This window comes from Pipistrellus hanaki (assembly GCF_964339955.1).
Source record: "Pipistrellus hanaki genome assembly, chromosome: 14".
In the NCBI taxonomy this organism is placed as follows: domain Eukaryota; kingdom Metazoa; phylum Chordata; class Mammalia; order Chiroptera; family Vespertilionidae; genus Pipistrellus; species Pipistrellus hanaki.
The window spans coordinates 11,819,709-11,832,581 of NC_140516.1; the positions used below are offsets into that span (position 1 = coordinate 11,819,709).

Sequence of the window (12,873 nt, forward strand, 5' to 3'; positions counted from 1 at the left end):
GGTTAATTTCTTTATTAACAAGCTGGAGGTTAAGGAGAAAAGATACCCTAATGCAGTATTCCCAAACTCGGCTACACATTGGCATCATCTGGGGAGCTATAAGAATTCCACTGCCCAGGTTGCACCCCAGACCTATTACACCAGAGTATCTGGGCATGGAAGGCATCAGTACTATCTTATATTTCCCAGGTGGTTGCCATGGCAACAAAGCCTGGGACCCACTGCCCTGCCTAGTCCACAAGAGAGGATGTTGTCCTAAAAGATGCTGGTGACTCACCAGGGTGACTTGTGAAACTGCTGTTTCCCGACTTTATCAGACTTAGTCTGCTCTCTTTTCTTTCCTTAAATTAACTGTCGACTCTGACAGGAGGGAGAGCGAGGAGAGAGCCCCAGTTCTGGACACAGTGACCAGGGAAGGTCTCACTGAGATAGTGACATGAGTGAGCACCTGTAGGAGGTGAGGGGACACATCGGGTGCCCATCTGGGCAGAGTGTTCAGGCAGAGAGGACCGCATGTGCAGAGGCCCTGAGGCAGGAGCATGGTGCACAGCCAAGGTCACTGAAGAAGATGCCAGACCAGAGCGGAAGTGGGAGGAGGAAAAGGCGGCCAGAAGGAAATGGGGTGCCTTGCTTTAGGTCCTTGAAGAACTCTGGCGTTGTGTGAAACAGGTCATTGGAGGATTTCGAGCGGAGGCGTGACATCATCCATCCCACCTTCTCACAGCCTATGCTGGCTGCTGTGATGGGAACAGGCCACCAGGCTTCAGGGCAGGAAGCAGCAAGGGGCTGTTGTGAACTGTGCCTGGAAGATACGCGCTTGAGACCACCACTTCTCCTGAGAGTCTGGCTTCCTCAGAGAAAAAACACAGGCTAAACCCTATTTTGAACTTTGTTAACTCATTTGTGCTCATGAAACCCTATGCCGTGGATGTGACCAGCACAGGCCTTCAAATAAGCACAGCCGTCTGCTGTCCCACCCCTGAGGACGCTGCTCCTGCTCCCCGGTCCCTCTGCAGGGACATTGCTCTCGGGTTTCCTCCCTGGGATGGCTGTTCTCCTGGGAGCCAGCTTGTTTTCCTCTTTTTTGCATTATTCATCGTATTGTGTCTCCCTACTTGCTTTTGTTGGCAAACGGTTTACCTCTATCTAGCAAGAGTACAGGGCCACGTGGCTGCTGCATCCATTTGCTCCTACCCTTATTCTCATATACCTCATCGAAAAGGAGAGCTTTTATTCTCATTTACTTTTGTGAGTCACTTTATAGGGCAGTGAGCTATAAACAAGCAATACAGGATGCAAATGCATCCCTTAAAGGGAAGAAGAAAGAAATCCATTTTGAAGTTTATGGCATCTGTATTCTATTTTTGTTTCCATGAGTGGAAAAATATATATATGCATGCACACACGGGATTTTCAGAATGAACCCGTCGGTGGCTAATGCATGACTGAAGAATCCTTATGCCCTTGACGGGTTTCAGTGCTGCCAGCCGATCTCCACCCAGAGTTTCTAAATTTATTATTTTATCTTTCAGCAGCATGTGTCCGGGGTGCTGTAGTGAGGTCAGTCATTGGGACCAACAGGACAATTTGACAAAAATACACTTTCCAGCCCCCGCGACTCATTCTGACTAACTAAGGGTTGAAAACTTATTTGAAAATACTTTTGCACAAACTATATTTTCTGAGACCTTGGGTATTTGAAAATATCTTTTTGTTGCCTTTATTGTTGAACAACTACTTTTTGGATGTACAAATGCAGTCCTAAAATTCTGAGTGCTGCTTGGGTGTCATTGGAAGCTTACAGTGCACAATGCAATTCTAGTTGCATTAATGGTAACCCTCTCCCCACCTTGACACTTTATTTTTTACTTTAATACTTGATGTTTACAAGAAACAAAGTCATACTTCATAGCATGGGTTTCCAAGAGCTGGCCACCCGTTTTCCCTTTGAAGCCCACGTCATTTTTTTTCATTTCTAGAAAGTGTGTTCTTATTATGTCCTGGCTGAACTGATGATCACACCTGCACTTCCCTCTGGAACACATTTTGTTCACAGGTTGGATCTCTGTGATCTTCTCTCCATTGATCTTTTCTTAAGTGGCATGTTTTTCCTCCCCGTCCCCATTGTTCTTGTTTCTGGGATGATGTCTCAGTTTTGTCCTCCGCGTCGAGCTCAGTTCTCAGCAGAGTGACCACAGCCTTTCATCAGTGTGGCTCCGACTTGGCTTTGGGCTCCCAAATTTTCATTTCATCAACACCCTTCTCATTACTGCACTTTCTTGTTAAAAAACAATATAAACATCATACTAATATATAAAAAGCCAGGGGCCGTCACGAAGGAAACAACTGAAAGGCCAACCAAACAAAGGCTGTGTGGGGTGACAAGGCCAGCAGGGGGGGTTAGTGAGGGATGACCAAATGACTGGACAGCAGGCTGCGGGGGGAATCAGGCTGGCAGGGGGGGCAGTTCGGGGTGACCAGGCTGGGGGGGTGGGCAGTGAGGGGCGACCAGGCCAGCAGGGGGGAGAGAGGCAGTGACGGGCATCCAGGCTGGCAGGCAGAGGGTTAGGAGCCAGCAGTCCCGGATTGTGAGAGGGATGTCCGGCTGTTGGCTTAGGGCTCCCGGATTGGATAGGGTTCAGGCTGGCACCTCCTCCCTAATGCACGAATTTTGTGCACTGGGCCTCTAGTTTAAAATAGGAGGTAATTTTTTTTCTGAAAAAGCCTTTTGTTCGTGAAGGGGAATCCTAGTCAGATGAGAAAATTTCCCTTTGAGCCATTGTCCTTTCTTTCCTTTTGTGCAGTAGGAACCCCTGCACGCCCATGGGCTTTAAATGAGCTTTTCCTGGGCACCTTATGCCTGGATAAGGAGTGATCTAACTGGGCCCAATGGGCGCTTTAAGGGGGAACTTCCAGTCTGTCCTCTTTCTTTGGTTCATCTTGGGTGTCTATTGACTCACTACCACTCCTTCCCATCACTGTGCATTAGTTCCCCCCTTACTGCCTCCCATATGGGGCAGAAAAAGCCTCCCACTGTCAACAACTTAGCTCACTCAGCGCTCAGCAGCCCACAGCACTTCAAGACACTGAATCAAATGCTTTGGGAAAATCTGCTACAGAAAACCCCTTGGGAGAGGATGTGACCTTGAAAGTGTCTCAAACCCTTGGCCCTCAGTAAGCCAGTCTCTTGCACGTAGGCCAAGCATTAAAACCCATCAGGGACACAGAATGTTTCAGACTCACAAGTCTGATCTCAGTGGAAATATACATTCACCCTTGGCCAGCAGAACACAACAGTCATTTGAATTTTCTCTAATCCTTGGTTGTATTTCTCCCCCCTGTCTCCTCTCTCTTCTGCCACCTGGAAACGCTGGCTCTTTCTCCATCCAAGAAAGGTTGCTGATTTAGAAAGGAGGAAGGTTTATCATGACACTTGGTAGAAGTGGAATTATAGACTTTTGATTCCTGGAGTTATGAGGTGTGCGAGCTTAGAAAACAGACAATGCAGTGGGCAGCCCTCTTCATTTTATCAGGAAGAAGACTTTAGAAATCCATCAAAGACATCAGGTTATCAGATTTGTTCCCAATTTTCTCTTAGCATCAGGGTTCCGAGGGTTATGGTGAGCTATTCCCAGTCATTTTCAGAGACAAAATCCTCTCAGGCAACAAGGTAACTTTAAAACGCTGCCTCCGATGGACACGTGAGAGACCTCCTTAAAGGGGCTCTCCCCGCCGGGCCTTCCTTCGCAGTGGCTCCAAACAGCTTCCGTTAAAAGTCAGTTCAGCTGCTGAGATTAAACCAGGGAAGAATCGGCAGGAAGGACTATGTCCAAAGTACAGGCAGTCCTTCTGCAAGGACTTCATCTCCCTTCACCCTTGACAGCTGTAAATCACACGGTGCGAACATCACCACCCACTGAAAATAATATGTCTCTGTTTCCTTTCTCTTTCCAGGTTTGAGATTTTTGAGAGCTCTCAGACTGATCCAGTTTTCAGAAATTTTGCAGTTTCTGAATATCCTTAAGACAAGGTAAGATGTTCTTTGCTCCTTCCAGTCCCCAAAGGGAAGTCGTAACTATCAGGTGTGTTTCCATTTCATCAGGATAACCTTGAAGTTCCATTATTCACAGCAAGAGTGACGTGCCCCAGAGATCTGGGGAAAGCCCAGAGTAGGGATTGGGGTGCTCTCTCCGGCAGGTCCGGGGACTCCGTGGTAAAGAGAGGAACAGCTGTGCCTGTGTCCCCAGTTTTTGGGACTTCGCTGGTGACTTGGAAATCAGGAAATGAGCCCAGCGTCCTGGGGAGAGGGGCGTAGCAGGTGAGAGATGCATCTGCTCATTGATTCGGAAGTCCTCGCTCCCGGCTCTCAATCACCCCTTTATTACATCACCTACATAAGACACTGAACCTGGCCGTAAAAGCAATAGAAGCACTGCTTGTGGAGAGGCAATCGCAAACCTCATATGGCAAACAGAAAATCATTTCATTTCCAAGTACATTTCAGATGTTCATTTTATAGCCAGCGTAGCCCCTGGGGCTGGCGCTGTGAATTGCCTTTTGGGAAATACCTGAACACCTCCTGCAAAACGCACAGCGGCTGTTCCCGTCATGATCTGGAAAACTCCACTGAGCCAGGAGGAAACATCCCCTGAGGTCCCTGCCCCGGTGACCTGCCCGTTCCCAGGGCTGGCCTGAGCCCAGGGCTGTCTTGATGAATAAACGGATAAAAGAAGTGAGACGTAGTCTAATGGGGAGTAAGTGCAGGCCGTAAATTTCTTAGAGGAAATTACACTTTAAGAAGCTCGCTGCCAATGTTCCATTTCCTCATAACGTGTTTGATGAACGATTAGACACAGGGCCCCTCTGTGATGTGTGATGAACGCACCTGCCTTTGGGAGGCCTCGGGTTTGGCGCCGTGTTCTGGGTCTCCGCTTCCCCAGTCTGTCACGTCCAACAAAGGTGCCGGGCCGCTGGCTTTCTTCTTTGGGTCTCCGTGGGCTTTGTTTGTTTACTTTGGTTCAAGTCCACACTGATTCCCCTCCCTCCACACTCATCTGTGGAAATGCGAGGTCAGCCCACTTCCTCTCAGCCGAGCCAGAGTGAGCATCTGACCTAATGCCTTAGAAGTCTCCTACAGTGCGCCCCACCGTCCTCCACTTCATACCCCACACCCGCCCTCTAGGGAAGAGGATGGAACATTGCTGACTTAGAGTGAATATTGCCCATTGTCCTAATTCCTCGGTGGAACAATAAACCTCATTTCCACCTTCTCCTGGCTCTTCTATGCAGTGGACACTAACGGCTCTTATAGTCGAAATTATGAACCTCTCCAGCAGTCCCCCCTGTGCGCTTACACTGGGCTTGCTCCACTGGCCTCCCATCGGGGGAGTTGGTGCTGACTGATCACAGGGGCTGTCTGTGGAGAGGGCTGCTTCTCCTAGAGGGAGCAGTGCTGGATGGAGCCACCCACATTCTAACCTGGCACAGTGTCTCCTCTCCTGTCTCACAACCACCTCATCCGTTGGCAGTGTTAACCCTCTGACACCAGCATTTTGAGATGGTGTCATTCCCCCAAGGGGTATCGCACCGTGGGGAGGGTGGTGCTCTCACCATCCTTGTAGTAGCGGCTCCTTTTCTGGACGTGGAGGACTGATGAGCCATCTGAATAAAATATCTCCTGCCCAGAGACCCTGGTCCCCAATTTCCCATCCCTAGGGCAGACTCCTTTCCTTTGGCTGTAGGCCACGGGGTTGGGATCTCTGGTGAACAGTCAGCTGATAACCCTCCAGTGCGGGCGGTCCATTCTCCTGGTGCCCAGGGAGAAAGTGAGACAGTGGCTGGGGTGAGAGGTGACTATAGATCAGGACAGAGCGGCCCCAGGCCGGCGTTATGAGGTGGCAGGTTGCTGGGGGGTCGGCCACCCTGAACCCAAAGCATGTTTCCCAGACCTGCACCCTCACTTCCCACTGAGTGAAACCCTTAGAGTCAGGGGCACTTGCCATCACAACCCCACAGCTTGGATTGTGCCAGTTCCTGTTGCGTTGGTCACAGGCAGGTGACAGAGTCCCTTCAAGCCTGACTCGAACGCCGTCTGTGCCTGCCGCAGGTAGGGTGAGGCTGGCGTCCTGGGCCAGAGAGCTCCGTGGGGAGGGAAGCTGGCCCGGCCACTGGTGGTGTGGTGGGTGCTCAGGGCAGGAAAGCTGGGCTGAGCATGAGTGTGGGGCAGGCACGTATCTTTTCAAGGCAAGGGCCTGTCTAGGTAGGTAAGCTTTACAGAAAGCCATTCTGGGGCCACTGGAGAGGAGGGTGAGGGGGAGTGTAAGGGAGGGAGGGACTGGCTTCCAGCCAGGAAGCTGCAGGAAGCAAGCAGGTGGGAGAACATGGCCCTTGGGGTGACATGGAGGGATTTCTGCTCCCGAGACTGGGGTTCTGTGGTGGAGACAAGGAAAGCAGAGATTAGGGGGGCAGCCAGTGCCAGGCCACCAGGCTCAGGCTAAAACTTCATGAAATTGTTAGAACTCTGGGGACTCAGAATGGCCCTCTGGGCCTATTCTCCGGGTGCCCGGCTGACCTGGCTCCTTGCTTCTGTGCACCCCAAGCGCAGATCTCACACAGAAGGGACGCCTTGGTTTTTGTAGGGCTGTGGGCGTTTCTGGTGAAACCTCTGCACTCTGCTGAGTTCATGGGGACCTTCCCACAGTGGGGAGGCCCATAGTCATCTTTAGGGGGGTTTGGTCTGGCTTCCTCTGCTGCTAAGTCTCTGCCGGTCTGTGGCATTAGGTGGGGATGGGGACTTCGCAAGTGTGATTGGAAGTGATGACTTGAAATTGCAGTTTCATTTTCTGTCCTTTGGGTGCCTTGCTTGGCCCAGAACTGGAAGAAACAGGGCAGAGAATTAGTGTGGGGGTGGGGCAGGAAGAGAGGGGGTGGATGGGGAGGATTAAGAGGGTAGCAGAAGGAAACCAGAGTGAACAGGATGGCAGACAAAGAACAGATGAAAGAAGAGATCAGTAGCGTGACAGATCAGGGTCCTTACCCAAACTGCCAGCTCATAGGGGAACCCCACATGCCCCGGAACTGAACGGGCCTATTGAGGGGCACGGGGAGTCTGTATTGCAGTCCGGACCGGCCAGAGGGCACCGACTCTGCGGTGAGAACTCAGTAAGCTGCCACCCGCACCTCAGCTAATGCAGTAGATATTGACCACTAGCACACAGATCACATTGCAAATAATGATTTTCTCCAGAGGAAACCCAAGAGAAAATCCAGACAAATTGTCAGACTTAACAGATGTAGTAAGGTTCAAAATCCCCAAATCAATTGCATTCTGTACACCAACAACAAACATTTATGCAAAATGCATTTTCAAAGGTTATATTTAAAACAAAACAAAACTATGTAAGTATCTTAAGTTAATTTATCACTCATGCGGTAGACATGATGGGGAAAATTATTTATTTAAAAAACCCAGATGTCTCATATCTGTTATTTGTCGCCCAGTGATAAGTAACCTTAAAACTCAGTGGCTCAAGTCGGTCTGCAGACTGAAAGGTCCCAGGTTCGATTCCTGTCAAGGGCATGTACATTGGTTGCGGGCACATCCCCGGTAGGGGGTGTGCAAGAGGCAGCTGGTCGATGTTTCTCTCATCGACGTTTCTAGCTCTCTCTCTCTCTCTCCCTTCCTCTCTGTAAAAAAATCAATAACATATATTTAAAAACAACAACAACAACAACAACAAAAAACTCAGTGGCTCAAAATAACGATCACTTTTTAAAGATTTCTGATGATGCTCTGGTCAGCTGGGTGGGTCCAGTGTAGTCAGGCGTAACTGGCAGATGAATGAGGTCAGCCGAGGACCTAGCCTTGCAAATGACCGTGTACTCAGCGTAAAAAGGCCTTTGTCCTGGGTGGCCAGGTCCTCTCATGGGCTCTCCTGCAGCTCTCCCCACACCCAGGAGCAGTGCTCAGAGCTCAGCCTGGGGCGAGGGAAGGGAGAGATGGGAGGAAGCATGGGAGAACAGAGACACTTTAGACACTTTAAAAACAGCCCGATACCTTTGAAACACAGCACGTTATTTAATATTCACACACTCCCCAAAAGCTCCACAGCCCTGTGATGTAGGTAGTGACAGATGAGGAAAGTGCAGCCAGCCCATTTCAGGAACTTCCCCTGGGACAGTATGTAGATGGTGGCTGGCAAGGGAACCTAGTCCAGTGCAGGTAAGGAACTGTCTAAAGACAGAACATACTTGCCCTAGCTGGTTTGGCTCAGTGGATGTAACATCTGCCTGTGGACTGAAAGGTTCCAGGTTCAATTCCTGGCAAGGGCACATGCCCGGGTTGAAGACTTGATCCCTAGTCGGGGGCCTCCAGGAGGCAGGTGACCAGTGGTTCTCTCATCATTGATGTCTTTATCTCTCCCTCTCTTTTCCTCTCTGAAATATATATATATATATATATATATATATATAGAGAGAGAGAGAGAGAGAGAGAGAGAGAGAGAGAATGCACAACATACACCATGGGTTGACTAGCAATTCTTTTTTTAGAGGGAGGGAGCAAGAAAGGGCGAGAGTGAGAGTGAGAAAGACACACCCACAGAGAGAGACATTGATTTATTGTTCCATTTAATTAGGCATTCATTGGTTTCTTCTGTGTGCCATGACTGGGGATCAATCCTGCAACCTTGGAGTTGATGCTCTAACCTACTGAGCTACCTGACCAGGGCTACCTAGCAACTTTTAAAAGGAAAACTGCCTGTTTTCTCTAAGTAATATATGCTTATTGTAAATATCTCAACAATATAGAAAAGCATAAAGGATAAAGTAAAATTTCCCAATACCACCAATGGTTGCGGTAACATTACGTACTAATATTCTACCATATCGCTTTTCTTTTGCACTTAGAATTCCATGATATACATGTACCATCTTTTACCTCAAAACACATCAGGGGGATATTTTGAGAACTGAAAGTACTGTACTACATATATAACCTCAGAAATAGCTCCAAAGTTAAGTGCTTAAAAAAGAGTACCCCATAGGGTGTCTAACGGTTGTGCAGGTAGAGGCCAAATTGCAAACGTCATGGATTTGACTCAGAGGGCAGAGAGAGTGGTTGAATGGTCGTCAGCAGAAGCAGAATGTGATCAGAGTTACGTTTTAGGAAGACCCACTATTGCACCAACTGTGTAAAGAGAGGGTTTGGAGCGTCTAAGGCCACAGAGGATGAGACCAGTCTGGGAGCAGTTGTCCAGGCAAGAGTGTTAGGGAATGCCCTTAGGCTGTGCGAGCCGGGCAGAGTAGAGGAGGGAGCTGGAGATGCTGAAGGGGTAGAAGGGCAGACTTGATTTTGCATCGTTCCATGTTCAGAGCATTCATGTGACTGGTGCTGCCCGGTGCACTTTCAAGGGCGGTATCTTACATTTGGCAGCACAGGTCACAATAAGACACAATAAGGGCATTGGCGCCCTCAGCCAGAAAGGGAGCAGGAGATAGTGGATGGGCAGAGCAGGGACAAATCTGCACTTTTTTTTGGAGACTGGGTGACATTTTCAGTGTCAATCAAAACACCTCTTGTTACATACACTGAGGGCAAAGAGGACCAGATATACTGATCACATGAGCAGAGAGGTCTCGTGCCTGCCCTTGGTGATGTGCTGCATTTCCCGTGTGAATTTCTCTAGTTACTCCTGAGACCTGGAGAGACCCAGAAATGATGGTGGAAAACCCAGAAACCGATTTTCCTCAGATGAGTCAGGTTCTCATAATAAGATCGCAATCCATTCCTCCCTCAAGGCATGGAAGTGGGCTGGGATCTGAAAAGTGCCAGCTGTTCTAACCATTGGGAACTCCATGCTTGGTTCAGAGCCGGGGGCTTGACCATGAAGCCTGTGACTACCTCCAGTGGCCTCTTTGGCCATGCAGGGCACACAGCCCCATCTCTGCTACCTCCCCTCCCCACTTTTCCAAGGAGCCCTGTGTGCCTGGCCTTGGAGTTTCATTTGGAAAACAAATCCCTAAGACTGGGGATCTGTAATGATGCTGATACTAAAAGGAATCAGATTTCAGTGCTGAATACGGACTCTCTCAGCAACAAGGATGAAATGTTCTATGCACAGCAACAGCCCCCTGAAGCAGTATTAATATTGCAGTGACTAATCATTTAAAGATGGATTATCACCATATTTAGGTTTTTGGTTTTTTTCCCCCCAAAGCACCAAAAGGCTCAGAGACTCCAAGAGTTTTAATATCTCAAGAGGCTCTACACCACATGTGTCAAACACAAGGCCCACGGGCCAAATCCAGCCCGCCAGGCCTTGCAATGTGGCCCGCACCGCGCTGTCATCACTGCACTCCGCTGTCAGTTTATGACATTGTCAGTTTATGACTGTTCAGTAAACCATTCGGCCCTCGATTTAGGCTGGATTTTAGATTTTGGCCCCTTCTCTGATTGAGTTCGACACCCCTACTCTACACGGTTGTTGGTGGGACACTGCTTTGTTCTGGCCCCGGGGTCTATGTGCATCAACATGGTGTTTAGTTATCCTCTGAGAAAATGCACTATACCTGCTTCCCTGAGATCTCTCCCTGTGCCACTGGCTACCTGTTCACAGGATTCTCACTTTCCACCGTGGGAGTGCACCCTATGGGCTCACCAGGCAGAGGCAGGAGCGTTCTGTCTGGTTTGGCTTCCTGTAGAGAAGTGGACTGGGGACAGGCTGAGGTGTGACTTCGCTGCAGTGTGCTCAGCACGCTGGTTGCCGGGGTTGCCACCCCTGCTATTGCTCACTGGGTGGGTGCCTTCTTTCCACTCTGCAGATATCTGGGCGGGGTGGCAGTTCTTCCACAGCAAGAAGCCTCTGCAAGGCCAGTGAGGAAGCTGGCTGGCTGCTCTAGGGAACAAAAGGCAGGAGCTGCAGTATCTGCCAGCCCAAGGGAGAGGCTTAGAAGGGAGATTTTACACATTGTGAGGGCCGGTTGGGGGGTCTTCCTTCACAGCTACTTAGAGGCGAGGCATGAGCCCTGGCAGCTAGTGTCTGGAAAAGGGGATGAAGGCCAGGATTTGGCAGATCTGTGCTAGACTCATAGCAGAACTTCCAGGGCCACGGGATTAACTGGTTAGCACACTAGTGGGTGGTGCAGGATCCACCCTCTTTCCACAGATGGACAGTCCCAGACCTGGTTTTGGGTTTTCTAAGAGCATTTTGGATATCGACCCTTCTATTGTAGGCACATGGCTTTTAGCTGCAAGTGACAGAGTCCACCTCACACTAGCCTTGACTGACAGTGGGTCCAAGAGGGAACTGGGCATGTCAGATTCAGGGGTTCAGTTGCTCTTGTCAGGGTTCTGTCTCTATCTCCATGTCTTTCAGATTTCATTCCAAGACAGGCTTTGCTCAGGGCAGGTGGCCGCTAGAGCATACCCACGTCTCAGGAGCAAGGTTTCTTTCCCCTGCTTAGCTTCTGAAAACTGCTTCTAATAGTCTCTACCTCATGGCTCTTAGAGCTGGGAGTGCCTCCATTGGTCAGCCTGGCTCAGGCCACTCAAGTGGAGGAACATGTGGAGGCCTTTGATTGACACCCAGCCCATCCACAGGGCTTCCCTCAAGGAAGAGATGTGGGGTAAGCAAAGCATCAAGGAAAGAGGTCCACGGGCACGCTCTGCACTGCCCCTCCAAGGTGCTTAGGTCAGCAGCTCTGGGTCAGGCAGTCCTGGGTTTGAATACTGCCCCCACCACTTACTACCGTATTTCCTCAAGAAGCTGCTTACTCACCAGCCTCAGTTTCATTACGTAGTGGCACAGTGATAGCATCCAAGGGAAACCCTGTATAGATGGAAAACTCTGAAGAAAATGAAGAGCTCACCACAGTGCCTAGCACATAATAATGACTCCATAAAAGTTGGCCATTATGGTATGCCATTATTGTGATCCGGCAAGCTGGAAATGACGAAGAAAGATAGAGTGTGCTTTGTTGTTTTTCTAGTCTGGTTTTGAACCATAAGGAAGTTGTCGTACATACTTCAAAGATCAGTCTTGCCCACAAAAGTGAAAAATATATGCTCATTCTTTTTCCTGAACTGTCAGAACCAACTCTAGAAAATTAAGACCATGATCCTCTGCTCAGTTATGTAAAAGGAAAGAGGTGGAAGGAAAAGGAAAGCTGGGCACTGGCATCATGCCCATCCTGGCACTGACCTCCAAGGCGGGCTCCTCCTGTAACCCTGGCTACCTCATGGGCCACAGCCCCCATCAACATCCCCACGTGGGGCCCCAGGAGAGATGTGGTAGCCAGAATTGTCCTCTCCATCCTTTTCTGTGACAGGTCTAGAGGTTAATCGATATGTTGAGACAGACTCCCCCATGGGGCAGGACTCACCGACCCTTATGCATCTCCTGTGCTCAGAGTGTGGGTGCAGCACAGTTTTGTTAGCAATCTGGGAGGCTTTCTAAGGTGACTGGTGCTCTGTAGTGTGTGGCCGAGAGGGCAGACCCTGCAGCCAAGTGGCCTGGGTCCGGATTCCAACTCTGCTGCTTGCTGTGTGAACCTGGGTCAGTTTCTTGACTGCTGGATGACCTTGTAAAGTCATTAGGAAGATTAGATGAGTTAATATATGTGAAACACTTAGAATGGCAGGGTGCATAATAGAAAAGTGTTAGCCTTTTCTGTTACTAGGATCTTAAACACTTAGAATTTAAATGGTTCCCCTTGAGAGAGAGAGGACGTTCCTACCAAGTAATAAACAGCCACAGTGAGCGGGAAGGCAGAGTGTGGAGGAAGAGCCTGGAGCCTCGGATGGTACTGGAGATGGGAGGACAGAGCTGGGGCGCAGCATTTCACTTAGCGGGGAGCCTGTGGGCAGGAAGCGGC

The 12,873-nt window shown here is 49.6% G+C and overlaps 1 protein-coding gene across 16 annotated transcripts in view; it reads left to right on the plus strand.

Moving 5' to 3' along the window:
- The window catches only part of KCNMA1 (potassium calcium-activated channel subfamily M alpha 1), a 669,950-nt gene that overhangs the window by 433,784 nt on the left and 223,293 nt on the right, over positions 1-12,873 (plus strand). For all 16 annotated transcript variants that reach the window (XR_014796777.1, XM_084903669.1, XM_084903660.1 and 13 more), the window contains exon 6: positions 3,955-4,030. Coding sequence is in view for 15 of the 16 variants with exons in the window: in XM_084903669.1 (XP_084759795.1) it covers positions 3,955-4,030 (76 nt within the window). In the remaining variant the exon portion in view is untranslated. The remainder of the gene's footprint in view (positions 1-3,954; positions 4,031-12,873) is intronic.